At 44.1% G+C, this 23,532-nt stretch overlaps 1 protein-coding gene across 1 annotated transcript; it reads right to left on the minus strand.

Moving 5' to 3' along the window:
* Positions 1-20,208: 20,208 nt before the first annotated feature.
* Positions 20,209-21,117, minus strand: LOC147960509 (protein GLUTAMINE DUMPER 6-like). The gene has a single exon (XM_087536886.1). It carries the CDS (start codon positions 20,864-20,866, stop codon positions 20,477-20,479), a length of 390 nt encoding a protein of 129 aa, XP_087393012.1. The 5' UTR covers positions 20,867-21,117; the 3' UTR covers positions 20,209-20,476.
* Positions 21,118-23,532: the final 2,415 nt, after the last annotated feature.

Raw genomic sequence — 23,532 nt, forward strand, 5'->3', positions numbered from 1 at the left:
TAGTTAGAACACCTGTATGCAAACCGACAGCTTCCCCAGGAAGCCAAGGGAAAATGTGTCGAGCAGGATTCTGCATCTCTTCAACACAAATGGTTGTTTTGCATGACCCGTGTGCAACCACGTACAAACAATTGGGTAAGATTTGGATATCTGTCATTTTGAGTATGTTGCCATTTCTCAAACTGGAAAGATTGACATTTTTTTATATTGTAACATTGCCATTTGTCAACCTTGTAACACTGCGATTTGTCAAAATATGCAGCTACAAATCACTAGCACTATCTAATTTTTGCAACTAAAATCACTAGAACTGTTCATATGGAAACCACTAGCAGGCGTGAGTTAATGGACACACATGAAAATGTACCATTGATTACATACAACAAGTCATCAACCCACAACGACAACGAGGATACACGTTGGATTATAGATCATTTCCAACAAAACATTCTAGTAAAGTTTTTCTCACACAACAAATAACAATGTGATAAATTGAACTTCAGCTCAACCACTCGTCGGCATTGGAAAAGCTTGCTTTGAACCAGAAGTGATTCTCTAGGAAGGGCCAGCTACTGTCAATCTCGAGAACAATGTAGGACTGATCATCCAGGCTGAAGGGGCCTATTTCAATACCCATATTTGGATGGTAGGGAAGCATAGTAATGTCCGAGGTATAGATACAGTTGCTTCTCATAAATGGTAGTAATGTTGTGTCAACAGCAGCTGGATCGCCTTCCACCATCATTGGATAGTTTTGTCCAAGGAAGAGCGAGTTTCCACCACGACTTTCAATACTGAACCAGGGAAAAGGGTGCTAGTACACCAGTATCCATCATGAATACCCTGCAACGGATGTTCGAATAGGTCCAGAGAGTGCGACCATACGAGACAACACCTGCTTCCTTAGTAACATCAGTAGTGCCCCGTATACAGACAACAAGAGGTGATCCATCGGAATAAGTTGTCAGGTGCCACTGAGTATATGGGTCCTTCTCGTCCTCATGCTCGTGAATAAAATTTTCAAGTATAGGTGGTGGAATGTTCACAGGACCTTGGAAACACAAGAAGGTTAATTAGTAAAGGGAAACTAGCTAACCCGCATGCATGTGGATGAAACAATTATAATTACGGTGGAAGATAAACGTACCGAAATCATGAGGACTCCATGCAAAAACAGTGCCACGAGTGGTGGCAGAAAACACAAGACCCTCATATTGAATTGCATCACAGTACTCATCCGTGTATAGAAACTCATTTTTGAGCAATATCCATCGAGTCGAACCATGAAGGACGGCAACAAGCTTGTCGAAGATAGCAACAACATAAGCATTCCTATAACCCCAAGAGCGGTTGGGAACTCGACAAATTGCTATCTTCCGTAGACAATAGTCAGCATGATCATATTTGAACTCACGTAGAATACCGATGTACTCAACCTCTGGGCAGTCGTCTGAGATTTTTCGAAGTGGAACCCGGTGACGAGTGTAGACATTCACAAGTTCCCACTCGCAGTTGTACCCAATATAAACAACCCAATCTCCATTTGCACCTGCCCAAGCCTTGCCCTCAAGCGATGGCATCTTAACATCATACATATCATTATCAAGCGGCATCAACTTACACAAGGAGAGGCTTCCCTCGTCCCCATGCCAGTCAGCAGGGTCACGGCGAAGAAGATAGGGGAGATCAAACCACTCCAGAACCCTTGGTTTCCTTGTAATGATGTTATTAGTTGAGTCGAGAATGGTCTTGAACAAACCTGCCATGCTAGCCGAGGTGATGACGTCGCACCGATCAATGAGTTCCTCCACCGCATCATCATTCAGATCAGGGCAAGAATAACGGGGTCGTTTCCGGCTTGTTCCCTCCATGGAGAAGACGATCAAACAATGGCAGAAGGAAGGGTGAAGGCAAATGGAGGAGGGAGGAGGGAGGAAGAGCTAGCTTGCGGCAGCAGTTCCAAATCGAGAAGGAAAGGCGAAGAGTCGGTGGATGGTTGACATGGTACAAGAAGTGGCGCCTGGGGAGCGAACGGTTGCCACAGAGGTCACACACTGACGACCAGGGCCGAGTGAACCGCATGCAATTCCATCGCACAACACACACGTCTTGTTAAGTTGAACCGTTTTTGTACTCTTGTGTCAATGCAAATAGTTCATCCGAGTGAACCGCATGCTGCATATCACACACACCTTGATCCGGCTGACCGTTTCTTTTGTGTTGCCTAATCACAAACAGTTCATCCGAGTGAACCGTATGTTGTATATCGCACACACCTTCATCTGGCTGCCCGTTTCTTTTGTGTTGCCTAATCACAAACAGTTCATCCGAGTGAATCGTATGCTGTGTATTGCACATGCCCTCATCTGGCTGCCCGTTTCTTTTGTTCCTCCTCATCACAAACAGTTAATTGAGCTGAACTGTATGACCTTCATCGCACACGCAACTAAAATCTGAACCGTGTTTGATGCATCCGTCATCGCAAATGTTTTATACATTTCTGACGGTTTTCATATAGCACCGTTTGCGATTATGGCATCCCACACAGTTTCTCGAAGGGTCTCTGATTATAGTATCGCATTATCAGCATCCTGTAGTAGTGAGTTGCATAATCTCATAGTCATAGGAACATGTATAAGTTTTTTTTGAATATGTACTGCAAGGCAACAGCCTCACAGCTCTTTATTGAAAGTAACAAAGTTAAAAAGTCCTGTTACAAGTCAATTACAAGGAAGGAAAAGAAGAAGGCAGAAATACTTACAACCCAAGTAGGGTAAAACACACTAACTAAGGGAGGTTAGAGATCCAAGTTAGAAGGCTATCCTTGTATTTACATTTTATCCTATGAGAAAGTAAAGTTATGTCATGGATAAAATTGTGCCTCCAGGCTCTGAAAGAGGGTCTCTCATTCCTGAAAACCTTGCCATTCCTCAAGATCCAAATATTCCAAGCTGCTGTAAAGACCACTTTAGTGAAGAAAATATGCCCAAAATCCTTCCTAGCATTTACAGCCAGGTTGTAGGTTGTCATCCCAGGCTGAGGATCCTAGTGAATTTGCAAGTAATTCCAGACTCTAACACTAAAATTACAAGAGAAGAACAAATGTGCAATGTCTTCATGGATGAGATATGGGCATAGAACACAAGAATGATCCTTCACATGCCAATGCCTCCTCTGTAGCATGTCTGTGGTGTTTAAACGATCCCTCGGCAAAAGCCATCCAAACATTTTGATTTTCAAGGTGCATGAAGATTTCCAAATCCATTTGAAAATTGGATCTACAACAATATCTTGATGCTCATGCACATAAAAAGATTTAGGTCTGAAGCAGCCTTTATGAAAAGGCCATATCCATGTGTCATGATCTGCAGAGCAAGTATAAGCATTTATGAATTGTTGGAGGCATTCAAGTTCACCAAAGGCCTGTGTAGACAGGGGTAGATGCATATTTGACAAAAACTCTTGGGAAAGCACATCAGACACTGAAAGCTGTTCATCAATAACAAATGAGAAGAGCCTGGGAAATTTTTCAACGAGGGAAGAACCCTTAAGCTCAACCACCCATTTGTTAGTCCAAAGAGAATAGACCTGCCATCCCCCAACATTGGAGCAGCCAGTTGACAATATTTATGTGCCAATTTAAACACATCACGCCACCAAAAGGACCCACAGAGGCTGGTGGTATGAGGGACATAGTTATCATAGTAGGCATTCCAGATGAGACCAACCCAGGGGATGTCATGATGATTATAAAACTTGTGCAAGAACTTCATAAGTAAGGCCTCATTCTGCACCCTGAGATTGAGCACACCAAGACCCCCTTTATTTTTTGGTAGGCATACCAAGTCCCAAGTACCAGAGATTGTCTTGGGGTATCAGAGTTCCCTCTCCATAGGCATTGTCTCTGAATCCTTTCAATTTGTTTCAAAATTCCAGGTGGAATGACAAGTGTGCAGAGGAAATATATGGGCATTGAAGTTAAAACAGACTGGAGCAACTATAATCTACTTCCTTGGTTCAGAAAACAAGAAGTGGCAGACAATCTCCTTTCAATCCTATGCACAAGAGGCATGAGATCTTGAATTGAAGGCCTGGTAGTCCCCATGGGCAGACCCAAATAAGTAAAAGGCATGACTCCCACATTGCATCCTAGAATTGAGGCCAACCTGCTAGCTTCATCACCTGACATGTTCATAGGCACCATAAGGGATTTTGCAAAATTCACAGATAACCCTGTTGTAGCAGCAAAAACATCAAGCATGTCTTTAAGAGCAAGCAGCTGATGATCAATAGCAGGTAACACAATTAGTGTATCATCAGCATACTATACTATGGGAAAATCCTGGCTGTGAGAAGGGATTGGGAGAGTCAAAATTCCTTTACTGCACATATCATTCACTACAGACTGAAGCAGGTCAGCAGCAAGGACAAAAAGCAGAGGTGACATTGGGTCTCCTTGTCTAACTCCCCTCTTACATTTAAAGTGGTGGCCAGGTACACCATTAAGAAGCACAGAAGATGAACCATATGATAGAATAGATTACATCCAAGATATCCATTTGTCATTAAAACCCTTGTATCTTAAAATTCTAAGAATGGCATCATGCTCAATAGTATCAAAGGCCTTAGTAAAATCCAATTTTAGCAAGACAATTGGTCTTTTTGAGTTTTACATTGGTGAATGTACTCAAAACACCAAGCTAGACAATCCTGAATAGACCTGGATTTAATAAATCCATATTGGTTTTTATGAATACAGGAAAGAATTACTTTCTGCAGCCTGTTTGCCAGAAGTTTAGTGAGAAATTTCAAACAGGTATTTGTCAAAGAGATTGGTCTGTAGTCATTCAAACCCTCAGGTGATAGCTTTTTTGGGATCAAGGTTATGAGAGAACTGTTGATACACTCCAGATCAAGATGTCCTTCAGAAATCTCTTTGACCAATTGATGAAAATCATCCTTAATTATGTGCCAACACTTCTTAAGAAAGAGGCCAGTGAAACCATCTGGCCTAGGAGCTAAGTTATGGAGAAAGCAATAGCAATAAACTAAACGATCATAGTGCTAAGCTAACAGATGGGTCATGTCAATCACATCATTCTCTAATGATGTGATCCCGTTTATCAAATGACAACTCATGTCTATGGTTAGGAAACTTAACCATCTTTGATTAACAAGCTAGTCAAGTAGAGGCATACTAGTGACACTCTGTTTGTCTATGTATTCACACATGTACTAAGTTTTCGGTTAATACAATTCTAGCATGAATAATAAACATTTATAATGATATAAGGAAATATAAATAACAACTTTATTATTGCCTCTAAGGCATATTTCCTTCATAAATAACACCGAATAATGCACCACAAGTATGATATAATTTCATTACATGACTATTGACTTTTGTACTTGCATAGGGAATCACAAACATTAACACCAATATTATTACTAAAGCATGATTACTCATAAACATAACTCACATATCATATCATCATATCTCAAAACTATTACTAACAATCAAGTTTATTTTGTCTAATGATCTTCATGAAAGTTCTTATTATATCCTTATTGGATATCTATCACTTTGGGACTAATTTTCATGTGTTGTTTTTCGTAAGCTCAAACAAATATAAGTGAAGATCATGAGCATAATATTTATTTCTCTCAAAATAATTTAAGTGAATCAAGAGAGAATTTCTTAAAAATACTAAGCACACCGTGCTCAAAAAGATATAAGTGAAGCACTAGAGCAAGTCCATTGCTCCTAAAAATTTAAGTGAAGCATAGAGAGCAATTTTAACAAGTCATGACATAATTTTGGCTCTCCCAAATAGGTGTTTCCAGCAAGGATTGATGACATAAAACACAAAATAAAACAAGCAAAGACTCATATCATACAAGACGCTCCAAGCAAAACGCATATCATGTGACGAATAAAAATATAGTATCGAGTAAAATACCGATGATCGTTGGAAGAAAGCAGGGATGCCACTCGGGGGCATCCCCAAGTTTAGTTGATTGATCATTTTTGGATAATAGCTTGGGACAAGCGGCTCTTCCATCCTCCCTTCATCCATCGTAAGATAACCCAAAACTTGAAAACTTCAATCACACAAAACTCAACAAAACCTTCGTCAGATCCATTAGTATAAGAATAATAAATCACTACTATAAGTGTGGTATCAAACCAATTCATATTTTGTTTTTGTATTATATCTACTATATTCCAACTTTTCTATGGCAAAAACTCATCAAAGAAAACCATAGAGCCATCAAAATAAGCACACAACACAAAGAAAATAGAATCTGTCAAAAAAATGGTGTGTAGCAATCTGACTATTTCGAATACTCCTGTAACTCCAATTTTTTTGAAACATTAGGATGACCTGAGAAATTTGTATATTGATCTACTGCAATTGGAATGAGTATTTTATCGCTCTCTGGTAAAAAATGAATATTAATTTTGTGAGCACAAAAGTTTCTATTTTTCAGTAAGATCAAACAACTATCACCCAAGAAGATCTTAAAGGCTTTACTTGGCACAAACACTAATTAAAACCAAAAAAACACAATCATAACAGTAGCATAACTGTGCTAACACTCAAAAACAGGAAGCAAAAAGCAAAAATAAATTTATTAATTGGGTTGCCTCCCAACAAGCGTTATAGTTTTACGCCTTAGCTAGGCATAAAGAAAGGATCTAAGTTTTGTCATCCTTGTACTTTGGAAAGAAAAGGGAAAACTTTCTATAAATGGTATTTAATTTTCTATTTTGTGAAAGTACATGGCCATTGATAGAAGAAGAAAGATTAAGCATGTCGCGAAAATTCTTATCTAAACTAGCTTTCATCTCTTTAATTTTTTTCATTTTGATAAAAGCACATAAGAGTGGTAGATTCAACATTTTCTCCTTCAAGGTGCCCAAATATAGCTTTCATTTTCTCATAAGTACCAATGGCATCCCCTTCAAGAAAACCGTTTTCAAATATGGAATCTAAAACTTGCTTGAAGGAAGAAGGTAAACCATCATAAAAACTTTTCAAGTATATCTCTATCTGGTATTGGGGCACATACCTAGCTCGAATTCTCAACAACCTATCCCAAGCATCTTTCAAAGATTCATCAAGTAAATAATGAAAAACTCTGAATCATCTTCATTATAGTGGTTAAGATTTTCCTTAACAACCCCGGTAGATCCTTCCGTAGCATCATTGTTTATGAGCTTAGAGAGGACAGACGAGCTATCCAAAATATTAAGACACGGGCGAAACTCTTTTCTCTTTTAATATCGGACATGGCGAACGAAAAAGAAGGGCAAATAAAACGGCAAATTTTGGTGAAGTGAGGGAGAGGAAAATGAGAGGCAAATGGCAAATCATGTAAATTGCGAGGAGATGAGATTTGTGATTAGGAACCTGGTATATGTTGAAGATCCTCCCCGGCAACGGCGCCAGAAATTCCTTTTGATGTTGCTTGAAGCTACGTCGGTATTTCCCCAAAGAGGAAGGGATGATGCAAGACAGTGGAGGTAGGTATTTCCCTTAGATATGAAACCAAGGTTATCGAACCAGTAGGAGAACCAAGCAACACAACATAAATAGCCCCTGCACATAGATAACAAATCCTTGCAACCCGACGTGTTAAAGGGGTTGTCAATCCCTTTCAGGTAACGGTGCCAGAAATTGGTGCATGACGGTAAAAAGGTTGTAATAGATTGGATAAATAGATTGCAAATAAAATAAAGTGCACCAAAGTATTTTTGGGTTTTGGATTAATAGATCTAGAAATAAATGCAAATAAAAGTAGATCACAAAGGCAAATAATAAGAGAAGAAAGACCCGGGGGCCGTAGGTTTTGCTGGTGGCTTCTCTCGAGAAGATAGCAAACGTGGGTGAACAAATTACTGTTGGGCAATTGATAGAACTTCAAATAATTATGACGATATCCAGGCGATGATCATTATACAGGCATCACGTCCAAGATTAGTAGACCAACTCCTGCCTGCATCTACTACTATTACTCCACACATCGACCGCTATCCAGCATACATATAGTGTATTAAGTTCATGGAGAAATGTTGTAATGTAATAAGAACGATGACATGATGTAGACAAGATCTATGTATGTAGAGATAGACCCCACCGTTTTATCCTTAGTAGCAATGGCACATACGTGTCGTTTCCCTTTCTGTCACTAGGATCAAGCACCGTAAGATCGAACCCACTACAAAGCACCTCTTCCCATTGCAAGATAAATAGATCAAGTTGTCCAAAAAAAACCAAATACCGGAGAAGAAATACGAGGCTATAAGCAATCATGCATAAAAGAGATCAAAGAAACTCAAATACTTTCATGGATATAAAAAGATAGATCCGATCATAAACTCAAAGTTCATTGAACCCAACAAACACACCACAAAAGAGTTACATCATATGGATCTACAAGAGACCATTGTATTGAGAATCAAGAGAGAGAGATGAAGCCATCTAGCTACTAACTACGGACCCGAAGGTCTACAAAGTACTACTCACGCATCATCGGAGAGGCACCAATGGAGGTGGTGAACCCCATTCGAGATGGTGTCTAGATTTGATCTGGTGCTTCTGGACTCTGCGGGGGCTAGATGAATATTTCGTCGACTCCCCTAGGGTTTATGGAATATCGGGCTATTTATAGAGCAAAGAGGCGGTCCGGGGGGCACCCGAGGTGGGCACAACCCACTAGGGCGCGCCTGGGACTCCTAGCGCCCCCTGGTGGGTTGTGCCCCCCTTGGGGCACCCCCAGGCGCAGCCAGGGCCCTTTGTGTTCCTTCTGGCCCATAAAAATTCTCCGTAAAGTTTCAGGGCGTTTGGACTCCGTCTGATATTGATTTTCTGCGATGTAAAAAACATGGAAAAAACAACAACTGGCACTTGGCACTATATCAATGGGTTAGTACCAAAAAAGGATATAAAATTGTTATAAAACATCCAAGATTGATAATATAACAGCATGGAACAATCAAAAACTATAGATACGTTGGAGACGTATCAACAAGTAGCAGTCTTCCCGACGGCAACCTTTAAAAAAAAGTTGACACTTTACAACGGGAGGCCAATGGCAACCTTTACAAAAGTCGACACTTTGCTCAATTGCACTAAGTAGCCGCACTTCCGGCGCACCTTGCCGTTAAGCTGCGCTCTCTTGTAACTTGACTTTCACATATAATCCACCAAAGTAGGAGTAGGGTTTTATGCCTCTCGGCGGATCGATCTGGGTAAACTCTGCGTTTGCACCGCTGGATCTGCTCTTTGTGCATTGTGATTTCCACAACCGAACTGCAAAGGGATCGTGTTGATCCCAAAGGTTGTCGGACGTCCACACCGATAAGAAGAAAGGAGCATGCCATTTTTCAGTGAAGATGGATATTGGGCCCCTAATTGTGTGAATACGTTGCTGGTCCTCCCGTGCCTCCGGTGTTTCTTTTGTCTTCCCATACACGCCCAAGAAGCCAACCAGGGTCACGCAAAGATTCTTCGTCACGTGCATCACGTCGATTGCAGAGCGGAGCTCTAGGTCTTTCCAATAGGGTAGGTCCCAAAATATAGATTTCTTCTTCCACATGGGTGCGTGTCCATCAGCGTCATTCAGAACAGATTGTCTGCCAGGACCCTTTCCAAAGATTACCTTTAAATCCTTGACCATATCATGTACATCATCACCAGTACGGTGGCGAGGCTTCGTCCGGTGATCTACCTCACCTTTGAAATGCTTGCCTTTCTTTCTTACAGGATGCCTGCTCGGAAGAAATCGACAATGTCCTAGGTACACATTCTTCTTACCACTAGTACAAAACAGGGCTTTGGTCACAGCTCAATATACACATTAGTCCCGGTTCGAGCGGCTAAAGGCATTAGTCCCGGTTCAAATGAAACCTTTAGTCCCGGTTTGAGACACGAACCGGGACTAAAGGGCATCACCCTTTAGTCCCGGTTCGTGTCTCAAACCGGGACTAAAGGGTTTCGTGTCTCAAACTCTACCCCCCCCCCCCCAGCGTGTATCACCATTTCAGTTTTGAAAAAAACAAAAGAAAATGATAAAAACTTCAAAAAATGAAATCTTTCCAGATGTAGTTATATTACTACATCTACTAGTTAGGAAAATTAAAAAATAAATTTGGACATGTTTTGCAAAAAAGTGTTATGAAAAAGTAAAATGGCTATAACTTTTGCATACGATGTCGGAAAAAACGTATAATATATCAAAATGTTCAGCATGAATTTCAGTTTTTTTGAATTTTGGTTAAATCTGGTCAAACTACTTATTCAAGAAGTATTAGTGTTACTAAATAATTATTCAAGAATATTAGTGTTACTAAATAATTATTTCAGTTTTGTTGAATTTTGGTCAAATCTGATCAAACTATGGTCAAACTGTGGTCAAACAATGGTCAAACTACTTATTCAAGAAATATTAGTGTTACTGAATAATTATTTTTTTTAGAATAAATAGTTTCAAACTCAAACAGTGAAATGTGTGACTTTATGCTCAAGCTAAACTCATGAGGGTTAATAGGATTGACATCTTACTATTGTTAGGAAAATAATAAGTGCGTACTTGGAAACGAGGGGGAATAGAACCCGGAAGTTAAGCGTGCTCAGGCTGCGTCACGTGGAGAACCTTTAGTCCCGGTTCTTAGGGTGGGCCTTTAGTCCCGACCCTTTAGTCCCGGTTCCAGAACCGGGACTAAAGGCCCTCTGGAACCGGGACAAATGGGCCTTTTTCTACTAGTGTACAATTATCCAAATATATACTATCGGTATCATCCAAACAGTGCGTGCATGTGCGATATCCCTTATTTGTCTTTCCTGAAAGGTTACTGAGAGCAGGCCAATCATTGATGGGCACAAACAGCAACGCATGTAGGTCAAATTCTTCCTGATCGAGCTCATCCAACGCACGTACAACTTTTTCATTCCACAGATGTAAGAGTTCTTCAACTAATGGCCTTAGGTACACATCAATGTCGTTGCCGGGTTGCTTAGGGCCTTGGATGAGCATTGGCAACATAATGAACTTCCGCTTCATGCACAACCAAGGAGGAAGGTTATACATACATAGAGTCACATGCCAGGTGCTATGATTGTTGCTCTTCTCCCCAAAAGGATTAATGCCATCTGCATTTAGACTAAACCATACGTTCCTTGCGTCACCTACAAAGTCCCCCCACTTCCTCTCGATTTTTCTCCACTGCGACCCGTCAGCGGGTACTCTCAACTTCCCGTTTTTCTTACGGTCTTCTCTGTGCCCTCGCATCAACTTGGCATGCTCTTTGTTTTGGAACAAACATTTCAACCGTAGTATTATAGGAGCATACTACATCACCTTGGCAGGAATCTTCTTCCTGGGGTGCTCGCCCTCGACATCACCAGGGTCATCGCGGCTGATCTTATAGCGCAATGCACCGCATACCGGGCACGCGTTCAAATCCTCGTACTCACCACGGTAGAGCATGCAGTCATTAGGGCATGCATGTATCTACTGCACCTCTAATCCTAGAGGGCAGACAACCTTCTTTGCTTCGTACGTACTCTCGGGCAATTCGTTGTTCTTTGGAAGCATCTTCTTTAACATTATCAGCAACTTTCGAAATCCCTTGTCAGATACACCGTTCTCTGCCTTCCATTGCAGCAGTTCCAGTGTGGTGCCCGGCTTTTTCTTGCCAGCTTCGCAATTCGGGTACAACAATTTCTTGTGATCCTCTAACATGCGCTGCAATTTCTTCTTCTCCTTTTCACTTGCGCAGTTTCTCTTTGTATCGGCAATGGCCCGACCTAGATCATCAGTGTGCTCATCTGATGCGTCTTCTTCAGCTTCTTCCCACATTGCCGGCTCGGCTTCTTTCCCCATTGTTGTACCATCGTATTCAGGGAACCCATGGCCAGGATAGCTGTTGTCGTCCTATTCTTCTTCATTGTCTTCCATCATAACCCCTCTTTCTCCATGCTTGGTACAAACATTATAGTGGGGCATGAAACCGGACTCAAACAGGTGCTAGTGCATGGTTTTTGACTTAGAGTAATTCCGATCATTCTTACAGCCAGCACATGGACAAGACATAAAAGCATTTGCCCGCTTGTTTGCCTCGGCCGAAGCAGAAAAGTACGCACGTCATTAACGAACTGGGAAGAACATCGGTCATCGTACATCCATTGCTGGCTCATCTTCATTACACAGCACCGAAAATACCAAATTAATACAAGTTCATACACACTTATTCTCATAAAACAACATACAAACTCTCTAGCTAAAGCATTTAAATGCAACAACAAATGCGATCAAGATCGCAATTAAGGTAACAATTGATCCAACAACATAATGATACAAAGCCTCACAATCAATGACATATTTTCTAATCTTTCTAATCTTCAAGCGCATTTTCTCCATCTTGATTTTGTGGTCATCGACGACATCGGCAACATGCAACTCCAATTCCATCTTCTCCTCCTCAATTCTTTCCATTTTTTCTTTCAAATACTTGTTTTCATTTTCAACTAAATTTAACCTCTCAACAATAGGGTCGGTTGGAATTTCCGGTTCACATACCTCCTAGATATAAATATCTATGTCAACTTGATGGGCATAATTTTCCATAAACACGAAATGTAACAAATAGTTATAAAAGAGAATATACCACATCCGAATCATAAACCGGACGAGGGCCGACAGGGACGGATATCAAAACCATGACACTATATATAACAAATAACGTACATGCAAGATAATTATACAAGTAAATATATATCTAAATCACATAAACATGATTATATATATATATATATAAAAGATAAGAACAAGAGGCTCACCACAAGGTGGTGCCAGCGACGGGATGGTGCGGGCGATCGACGGTGGTTAGGACGGAGATGGGAAGGCACTAAGTAAACCACACCCACATATGCAAACTAGGAGTTAATTTGAGCTCAAATTGTATATAAATCAAATAAACTACCACATATAATTACTCCCAAATTAAAACCCACAAATCACTATACTTATAGAGCATTGGAAGAGCTAATCTAGCAATGAGAGATGAAAGGACAAAGTTGCTAACCTTTGTGATCACTTGGATGGATGGGGGGCCTTCAAATCTTGACAAATTTTGGGAAAAATGAAGGATGAGCTCGAGAGGAGAGGAAGAAAACAGAGAGGAGAGGAAAGGGGAAGAACAAAGAGCTCGGGCTCGACGAAGGGTTTATATAGGATAATCTTTAGTCCTGGTTGGTTATTCGAACCGGGACTAAAGGAGCATCTCTATTCCCGGTTCGTGGCACGAACCGGGACTAAAGATGTTGGTGGGGCCGTAGCCTGACACCAGCCTGCCACCACCTCTTTAGTCCCGGTTCGTGGCACGAAAAGATGCTAAAGGTTCGCCATGAACCGTGACTAATGAGAGCCGCCTGCCTAGCCGTTGGAACCAACACTAATGGTCACATTAGTGCCGGTTCAATTACAAACCGGGGCTAATGAGCTGAACATTAGGCCCTTTTTCTACGAGTGTATGTAAAATATTTTATATATTTGATCTACGGGTGTCAAGGCCTTTAGAACAATATCAATCTTGGACATTTCAAATGCGTTTGATTTTCATCATTTTAATTAACTTATTTGGCTCAATATATTTTATGTGACACTGCTTATTTCACTGTTTGAAATTGGTATTTGTGAAATACAACCATTTTCAGTGTTTGAAATTGATATGTGTAAAATCTATATTTTGTGAATGAGAGTAATGTGTTTTTGGAAACTAGTGAAATATATCTTTTGTAAATGAGTGAAATTGTTTACTATTATTAGTGGAACTCGAAAAACAAGTGAAAATATTTGTTTGAAATGAGTGAAATATGTTTTTAGAAATGCGTGAAATTTGTTATTCTGTATAATTAAATCATACATTGAAATGAGTGAAATATATCTTTTGTAAATGAGTGTAATGTCTTTCCTTTTTTTTGCAATCTATTTTTTGCATTGAGTTTAATCAATTTTGAAATATGTTTTCTTAACTGAGTGAAATATGTTTTCTCAGCGAAGTGAAATTATTTTTCTAAAATGAGTGACATCGGTTCCTTCAGATGAGTGAAATTTGTATTTTGAACATAAAGAAATGAGTTTTTTTAAATGATTGAAATCAGCTTGCTGAAATGAACGAAACTATTTTTAACGACTAAAATCTATGTTTTCTCAACTTAGTGAAATATGTTTTCTCAACTGAGTGAAATTATTTTTCTGAAATGAGTGACACCAATTTCTTCAGATGAGTGAAATTGTTTTTTTGAACATAAAGAAATGAGGTTTTTTTAATGATTGAAATCGTCTTTCTGAAATGAGTGAAACAAGTTTTTGAAATGACTAAAATATGTGTTTTCTAATGTGCGAAATAGGAATTTTACAATGAGTGAAATCCAATTTTTAAATGAGTGATTTTTTTGTATATGAAACTGATTGAAACAGTAAAATTCAAACTAGCTAAAATGTATCCAAAACCGGTCTTGTTTTAAAGGTCTTATAATTCTCAATCAAATATACAAAAATCACAAATTAAAATTTGGTTCGTAAGTTATTAACCATTCAGAATATGACAAGGAAATAAAATGCGGCTATTGTGTGGGGAGAGAGAACGCATGCGCCGTCCTTTTCTTCTCACTCTCTCTCTCATAGTTAAAACTGCCACAATTCTTACATGCAGAACTCTATTTCTTTCTCCACTGTTCGTATTGCATAGCAATTTTTTTACTTTATGCACAAAAAGTTGGCACGAATCTCAGAGGAAGCAAGTGCACAGTCTCCCGGTTCCGTTAGGAATATTTGGCTGGAAAAGCTCTTATGGAGTCATCGCTGCTGTCATGGCGCGGCCCACGGGTGCACCCGTGGAGTCATCACTTTTAGGGATGTAGCCATGTCGATGAATCTCGTTAACAAATTTTTATGTTGTGCTTATGTGATTGCTTGATACTCAGATGATTGACTATGCGTCTCGGATTTATTCTAGCTGCTCCTGGCTCTGTTAGAAAATCTATTTCGCTGGAAACATTCTCATGGAGTGATCGCTGTCGTGGCACCGCACGCAGATCATCATCACTTCTCCATCAGGGTGACAAACAAGCGTAGAGGCGCCCCACGGGAACACCTATGCATCGCCTGACCAGTGATCCATATGCGATATCTAGAGAATCAGCTAAAGAGGAAAATAATCCAGGCGGGCCGATCGAACAGAGGCGGAGAAGGGAAGAGGCCACCTCTGCCCCCGATTCGCGGCTGTCGATCTTGATGCATGCATGGTCCTTTCGTTTCACGTCGACGAGGGAGGATAGATAGCACGGCCGGTGGCAGCTCGCGGTACGATCGGTCGGCGTCGAACCGGGGGCCGCGGACTGTCGCGTTGCTGGCCCAGGGCAAGGATCGAATAGCACGCGCACGTACGTCCAGTCCGATCCATCGATCGATCAGTCGATACATGGACGCATTATCCTCTCATCATCCATATCCGTTTGCCTGATAACAAGTGACGGTGCGTAGCTCCACAGTATCCAAACTGCCGTGTGGCTCAGGTCAGGTCCAAATGAGATCGATTTGTTGCGCATGAACGACTGCGACCCCTTGGGCTGGGCAATGCGATCTCTTTTTCTCGCACAAAAAGGTGACGGTGCGTGGCGTAGCTTAGCGTAGCGTAGCTGCCGGGCGATGGTGCGTGCGGTGCGGTGCGGCGGCCGGGCAGTGTCGGGCGGAGGAGCGTGCGGGTACGGCCGACGTGACGCCACGAGGCCCGCTCAACGTGCTCGTGTTTGTGTCGACATGGTTTACCAATGTGACGACACCTTTCCGTGCCATGCAGCCGCTGCTGCCTGCTGGAGTGGAGGTTTCTTTTTTTCAGCGGAAAAATGAGCGATCGCTTTTCGTTGAACCCTAGCTAGCTACGAAACGCTGGCGCAAAGGGACGCGGCGGCCCAACGGCGTGTCAAAAGGGACGGAAAAGGTCCGCAACAAGCTTCTAGCTATAGTAGCTGCCATGATCGACCCGGTGGTGAATAGGATCCGAGTCATCGCTCTCGTCCTTTTCCTGGGCCTGGAAGTTAGCGGCAGCATGTACGTAGCACTGCCGTCGGGTGGCTCATCGAAAGGATCGGCAAACATGGCATCCTGCTGCGTCCATGGGCGCACTGCTCGACCGTTCCCAGCAGATGAGATTACAGAGGCTCCAACTGAGCCAGAATATTCGTGAGGATAATGCTCCTCCCAAGTTCCAACCTCGCCTCCCCTTTATCTGACATCCTACGGAGGCCGCACGTACACGCACCCACCTATTCGAATCGCCTTTCAGTCCTCGTTCTTTTCTTCTCACATACGAATTGGCGATTAGCGAAGTTTTTTTTTAGGATCGAATTGTGAAGTTTTTGGATGGACAAGTGTTCGCTACTCTCTAAATTTTCCAGTTCAGAATTAACATCGAAATAAACTAAGTGGTGAGAACGTTAAAGCACCAGAATTGCTAGCTCCAAGGTCTCCGTGACCGTAATGATTCGGTAAACGAGTTAACCACTGCAATGATGATCCGGTTCCAATAAACAAACGTCTGAACTGGAAAGCATCAAGCCAAGGGCCAAAAGAGCAGCTACAAAAGTTGGCGGATAGCAATAGGCCAGGCAGCTACTGCTACTACTACTATCATTATGTTTCCAAGCAGTGCAGTGCAGCACGGCATCTCTGACTCCGAACTAATCAGGGAGTAAACATTTTCTCCCTGGCCATGATGGCCTCGGCCTCGGTGGGCCGGGTACGGCAACATGGAAGGACGGCGGAGACCGCCGGGGAGGAGGAGCTGCCATATGCTCCGGGATATTCTCCGCGGCAAAGGGAGAAAAATGACGCTCGCTCGTCGGTGGAGGCGGCAATGATGATGCCCGCCGGGTAGTCACAACAAGCAAGCTGCTGCTGCTGCTGCTGTTCATACTCCGGATCTGGGTTCTGACTAGGCCCCCACTCGCTCTTCCCTTGAAAAAGTCCAGATAGCTCGTCGACTTTCTACTGTGGACTCTCAAGTTTCTTACGATGCGCCGCTTCCACTAGCAACAGGAACAAGGTAAACCATGTCCGCCAACCTTATCCCTACGGAACTGGTACGAAGCTGACAGGACGCTGCTGCTCCGGCGACAAGGAAACAACCGCCTCCACCCAAACCCCATGCATGCCGCCGCCACCAGCCCATCTGCTATCTCCCCGTCCACCCAAACCCTAGCTAGAAGGCTAGAACTGGTTCGCTTTCACGTACGCCTCCTCTTCGGTTCGTGTTCCAGGACCGAAGGATGCACACGAAGAACACAGGTCAAGCATAAGGAACAAAACGAATTAGCATTTCCCAATCCGACCAGCTCCATGCATGAAACGGAATGAAGTTCCAGAACGCACACGGATTGACATGACATGAAGAGCCTCTAGGCTGGCTAGCCATTAGCACTTCTTCGTTCCGATCTGCTAAATGCTATTGCATGAAGCGATGTATAATTCCAGAACGCACCTGGGTTGATATTTGACAAGGCTAGGAGGAACTTGTATGATGGCTAGCTATGGTAGTGGGAGTATGTAGGGTGAGAATATGGTGACGAGGACGCAGGGAGGAAGAGCACAAACTTTGTTTTGGTGTCACCCACCCCCCTACGGGCTCGACGTCGAGGCGCCGCTTCCGGCCTAGCCGCGATAAAACGCAAAGCGCTCCCTTTTGGCGAGTGCCATGGCCCCGCGTGACCTGACCCCCATAGTATCATCTTGGCATTGGCATTCGCTGTTGGATTTGGACCTCTCCATTTGCCTCTCTTTCCCCCCAATATACCTTTCTTTCCTTTTTCTTCCCACTTTCTCCATTTCAAGATATTAATTAAAAAACAAGGATTTCTTCAACTCTTTATGATTTAGTGGAAACCTTTTCACCTTTTTAAAGAAGAAATAAGGATTGAGTTGAAACTCATACCAGGGACGATCCAACCCGGGAGAAAGAGGAATCGGCGTGCCATTTCGCCATTTCTTTACCGCTTTGTCGCGACGAATAGGATATCGGGGGACACCTTTGTAAAGGGGCAACTACTAGCTAGCTTTAGCCGGCTGATGCTTGATTAGATTTTTGTAGATAATGGGTTCTCCATGAGCTAAGCACAACTTATATGATTGATTGATCTCGGCTGCAAAGTTGCAACAGATACGATATGTTTCGTGCGCAAGTACGGCTCGAGTTGACATATGGTGCTTAGCACAAAACAGTGGCATGTGAGCTCGGCATACGTGCGGTTCAAGTGGTTCATCTTGATCCGATCGATCGATATTAGTGGCCAGGCTGCCACCCATTTTAGCAGAGACGTAGTGCAGCAGCTGCAACAAGTTAGGCTAGAAGACAACTGCAGGCCTGCAGCACGCGTGTGGTGGCAAGAAACAAGTAGTACAGGCGCCAAACGGGTACTACAAGTTTGCAGTACAAAGTACGAACAGATAGGGGTGCTAGCCGCTAGTACAAGTGGATTTTGCCTCAGTGTGCGCACCCGTAGACCATCAGATCCTCATTCAATGGCTTGGATTCCATGCCCTCTGACTTCATCGTCACCATCCCCCTCTCCTTCCCCGATTCCAGTTATGGCGGTTTCTGGCTGCCACGGTTGTGGGATCCGGCTATCCTAGAAAGACATGTTCTCCGGTTGCGTGATTCCGGCCCCGACGTTGTTATCTTCATCCTATAGCATGTTTTTTTTGTCGTCACCTCCTCCTGCTCACCACCAACGGGTTGGAAAAACAAAGTTCAGGCATTTTCAGGCAAACTTTCCGTCAATTTGACCTAGAGACGTTGTTTTGAAATCCAATTGCTGGCCAATCATCTTCATCCTATAGCAAACACGTGCGAGCTTCCTCTCTTTTGACAATAGGCCTCATCTCCCCCACATCTCCCCGCACCGGAACATACACATAAGGGCATCTCTAGGGGAAGTCATTAAATATGGTTACCAAATGTCCGGCGATATTCACCGAATGTTCGCTCATTGTCCAGTGAAGAGAGGAGAGAGCAACAAGAAAGAGGGACAAGTGAGTTTATGGTGGGGTCCGAGGCGGAGTTTCGTAGTGTGTCGATGGATGTCCGGACTCCCCACCCCACCCCCTAGTTTGAAGACGGCTTGTGTGATTTAAGACGTTCGAACCACTTTGTAGATATTCAGTGACCGCTGTTTGATGACTTGAAATGTCGAGACGTCCAGTCGAACTCCAAGGAAAGATTTGATGATGCACGGTTGAGATGCCATGAACCAATCAAGCATCCCGCTCGATCATGACAAGGCCATGTTAGGGACACGATGGCCGGCTGCGTCGTCCCGTCCCGGCCTCGGGGGCTGCTCTCCTATGCACTCCCAAAGTCGACCGGCGATACAACAAATTATAGGTGTATGAGAAATAGCATGCCGCAAAAACAAAAGGAGACCAGGAATATGAATGTAGTGAGAAAATTCGTACCTTCACGAAATGGATGACAGAAAACCATTGTTAACAAGCAGATTCTGCTATTTAAGAGACTGTAGTACGTGTAGTTTTTTGTAAGAAAAGTACTACGTGCCCACTAAAAGTATATAACCTCCATTTCCAAATACAGGCGACGGGACCTTGGTTTGATAAAGGGCGGCGCATACAGTCCGTTGCATAAATTCTACGCGACGTGTCGACGACGCGCTAGGCTCCCCTATTTTTGTTTTTAGTCTGTGTGCTCGCGTTTGAAGACCACACAATCGATCAATGCACCCCATGTAATCCTATACTCGTTTTCACTGTGTACTTTTCGCTCGTTTTCACTGTGTACTGTGTACGTTTCAACATGGACAAGCAACCGAAAGTTCACTGTGTGCGTTTCAACATGCACTTAACCAGCACTTGCAGTCTAGAACAATCACGTTAAAAGTTTCCCCGGGGCCGGCCAGGAAGCTCCGTCACTTCGCACAAACTTTTACTTACGTGGTGATCAAACTCGATCAGGATGGGAGACCGGTTAATGCTGGATGACTCACGGTGAAACTTCCGAGAGAGACGGTCTCCCAGAATGACGAGGACGGGCGAGTATTTTATACCGCTCACCCAACGGAAGGCGCCGAAATTTCAAGTGGAAATCGAATTGGGGAGCAGCCAAGCAAGCATCATGCATTAACTCAAAAGAAAAAAAAGCAAGCATCATGCATTTATTGAATGAAGATGCAAGCCAAAATTCCATTCGCTTTCGCCAGATCTCAACTCAACGCACGCCGCCGGCGCGCTCACGCCATGCGCGCCGCTCACCTCACCTCACCAAGAAACGCAAACTACTACAGAGCTCTATCTTCTCTGCTACTACGGATTGAGTAGGCGTAGATTCTACATACAGATCGCGCAGGGGGAATCCTAGAGGCCAAAATTGGTCCCGCGGTTACACGGGCGGGCGTCGAGCCTACGCCGCGTCCGCCTGCCGCTGCTCGCCGACGTCGGCGGCGTTGATGGCAGCAGGGAACGCGAACGGCCTGGCGCTGGCGAGGAAGGACGGCAAGTCGTCGCCGGCCATGATGACGACGACCTTGGGCTCCCTGTCGAGCGGCGCCATCCCGCGCGCCGACGCCTCCTCGGCGGCGCTCCCCCGCCGCGACGAGCCGGACGGCTTGCGGCGCGTGCAGACGAGCACGAGCAGCGCCACGGCGATGAGCCCCATCATGAGCGCGAAGCCGAGGAAGAGGTAGGGCGTGGGCGTCCTCCACAGCCCCGGGTGCGCGCCGTGGCCGTGGCCGCCCGCCGCCGGCGCCCCGGCGAATCCGACCAGGGCTTCACCTTCTCTGATCGGCCTCATGATGGACGGTGGATCAAGCCGATGTCGATCCCTCTCCCTCTATCGATCTCTTTCTCTGTTTCTTCCTCTTCCTCTCTCTCTGTGGGCGTGCGTGCAGAGTGGTTTCTCGGTTGTTCTGTGTGGCTGTGACGACTGACTGTGGGAGAGGAGGGGGAAGGGAGGCGGTATTTATAGGTGGCGCGGGGGAGAGAGCGGGGAAAAGAAACCGCTCTGCGCGGCGCGATGGGAGGCTTTGGTTTGCTTGCCAGCTCCGCTCTGCTCTGCCTCCCCCAGGTGCTACTGCTGCTGCTGCTGCTGGGTTTGGTTGGGTTGGGTTTGGCCGCTTTTGTGTTGCTGCGGCTGCATGCACAGTAACGTCTGGGTTTTGGCCGCTTGGATGGTGGGACCTGGTTTTTGATTTTGGATAAAAACTGAATTCACTGTACTGCAATTAATTTCTGCTATTTATCTACTATTTCTGCTATTTGATTTTGGAGTAAGGTTCTGAAACTTTCTGCGAAAATCTATGGATGGAACGGGAAGCTCGAGAACGCCGAGGAGTATGACTGTACTGGTACCGGCAGAGTTCAATGCAGAACTTCGGGTGGAGGAGATTCAATGAACCTGGCCATGTGCTTGGGATGGTTCGTGTATGCGCCGCTTGCGCTTGGGATGGCTCGGAATGAAACGATCGACGTGGCGGCGAGACATCTGCCTGCTGGGTTTCGGTGTTGGTGGGAGAAGAGGACCATGCAGATGCAGTGCGGTACAACTGGTACTACTAGTACTAGGAGCTGTCTTGACCGTTGGTAATGAATACTCTCCGGGTAATTTCAATGCGCGTCTTTCTCAGGCTGGTCATAGTGGGAGTAAACTTAGCAAGTAACATAGCGCATATCAAGACAAATTTGTTTATGTGACATATAGTTAATGAGAGAGGTGTTTGGAGTAACATAATATGTTACTATAACATAACGCGACCCAAAGCAAAATGAATCTATAATGTAATAAATGCTATCATCCATGATACTACTTGTATATTACTTTGCACTATGAAGGTAGTAACAAAGACTAGCGTCATATGCATGGCACTAGTCTAAGTTACTCTCCACTATTACTAGTCTCAATAATTCATCGCAAGGGTAATAGTACTTCCTTCGTTCAAGATTACTTGTCGTAAAAAAATGTATTTAAATATATTTTAGTTCTAAATACTCCAAACGGGGGGAATAGTAAGTAGTAGGATATGTTCAACAGGCCATCACGATCAATCCTTCAACCAAAGTTGACATAGAGCGGCCTGATCACATCATCAGTAAAATCAATCAAATGGCCACATGATGCGCATACGCTGTACGCACGTGCTGATTCGTTTCCTATTCGCCGCGTCCGGCCGGTCACATAAACAACACATGCACGCCCCGCGGTGCCGTGCATGCGTAGAACACGTCTGGTACGTGCACGAGCCGTGTCTCGCACTTCATACGCTCCATGCCATTGCCACAAGATACATCGTCCTAGGCTGCATGCTGATGGACGAGCTAAACTCAAACTCTTCGAACACCAAGTCACTAACCGACAGGGCAGGGCATCAAAGGATATCGATAGGTACGCGTCGCCGTCGTCATGCATGCATGCACGGACCGATCGGTGGAGCTGGGCAGCTGGCGAGAGGTAGCTCACCGGCCGGCCGATTTGGCTTTACGCCTCCGCCACCCGACCCGAGATCGAGTCGCCGCGCGCATCCATTCATCCAGGCACGTACTACTACGTACTACTGCGGGATGGAAGAACAGCTGCCGTGCGCAGGCGTTGCGTGGGACGCGTGACGTGTGCGCGTCTCGAAGCAAGCAAACAAGCCGCTACCTAGATCCACAGCTGGAACTACAAGGATGAGTTGCGTCGATTCACGATCCCGTGTTGCGTGCTGCCGGCCGCGTAGCAATAAAACGCATTGCTACTTTGGACCTCCGTCGGCTAGTGCTAGCTAGTCACCGGCTGCTACCTATATCGACGGCTGGTTGCTAGCTGGATTCTCATGAGAAATCGACCTCGACCAAACCATACATACTAGTACTACGATGATGCGTGTCGTGTGGTGCATGTATGCATATCTTCAGGCTACGGCGGATGCAAAAGAGACGAGAAAAACGGGAAAGGGGGAGAAAAGGTGGTTGCGCGAGCGAGCACGAATCGACCGCCCCTACTGCGCGACCTGGCGTCGTCGACGAATTGACGATCAGGTCGCCATGTCCGAAAGGTGCGTGCATGGTCAAGTCAGAAACCATCCATCCATTCATTGCACACAACGATCTTTTGACATGAAATAACCGATCGAGGACGCCGTCGTCACCTTGTGTCCAGCTTTTGACATGACCCATGCAAATCCACTCGCGCGATGATGTGGCCGACGAGCGCACTAGATTATTAGATTAGTTGGTGATGGCGCTAATTAGTGGTGGTATGGCCCAGGCAAAAGTAAAGCGGGGTGAATTATTAGTTAACTTTTTTTTGACTGATGCGTTATTAGCTAACACTAGGAAATTTTATGATTTTTTTTTAAAAAAAAATTTGAAAATTTTTAACCTCTAATCTCTAATCACCCCTCATCACTGCTCAATTTAACCTTTAATCTCTAATTACCCCTCATCATTCCAAATCATCTAACTTCCCAAACGGTCACCCAT

This window comes from Triticum urartu, chromosome 7A (assembly GCF_056163025.1).
Source record: "Triticum urartu cultivar PI428250 chromosome 7A, HENAU_Tu73, whole genome shotgun sequence".
Classification (NCBI taxonomy): Eukaryota; Viridiplantae; Streptophyta; class Magnoliopsida; order Poales; family Poaceae; genus Triticum; species Triticum urartu.

Excerpts from the sequence above, each read along its gene's own strand:
- LOC147960509 (XM_087536886.1), bottom strand. The coding sequence starts at position 20,866 with ATGAGGCCGATCAGAGAAGGTGAAGCCCTGGTCGGATTCGCCGGGGCG.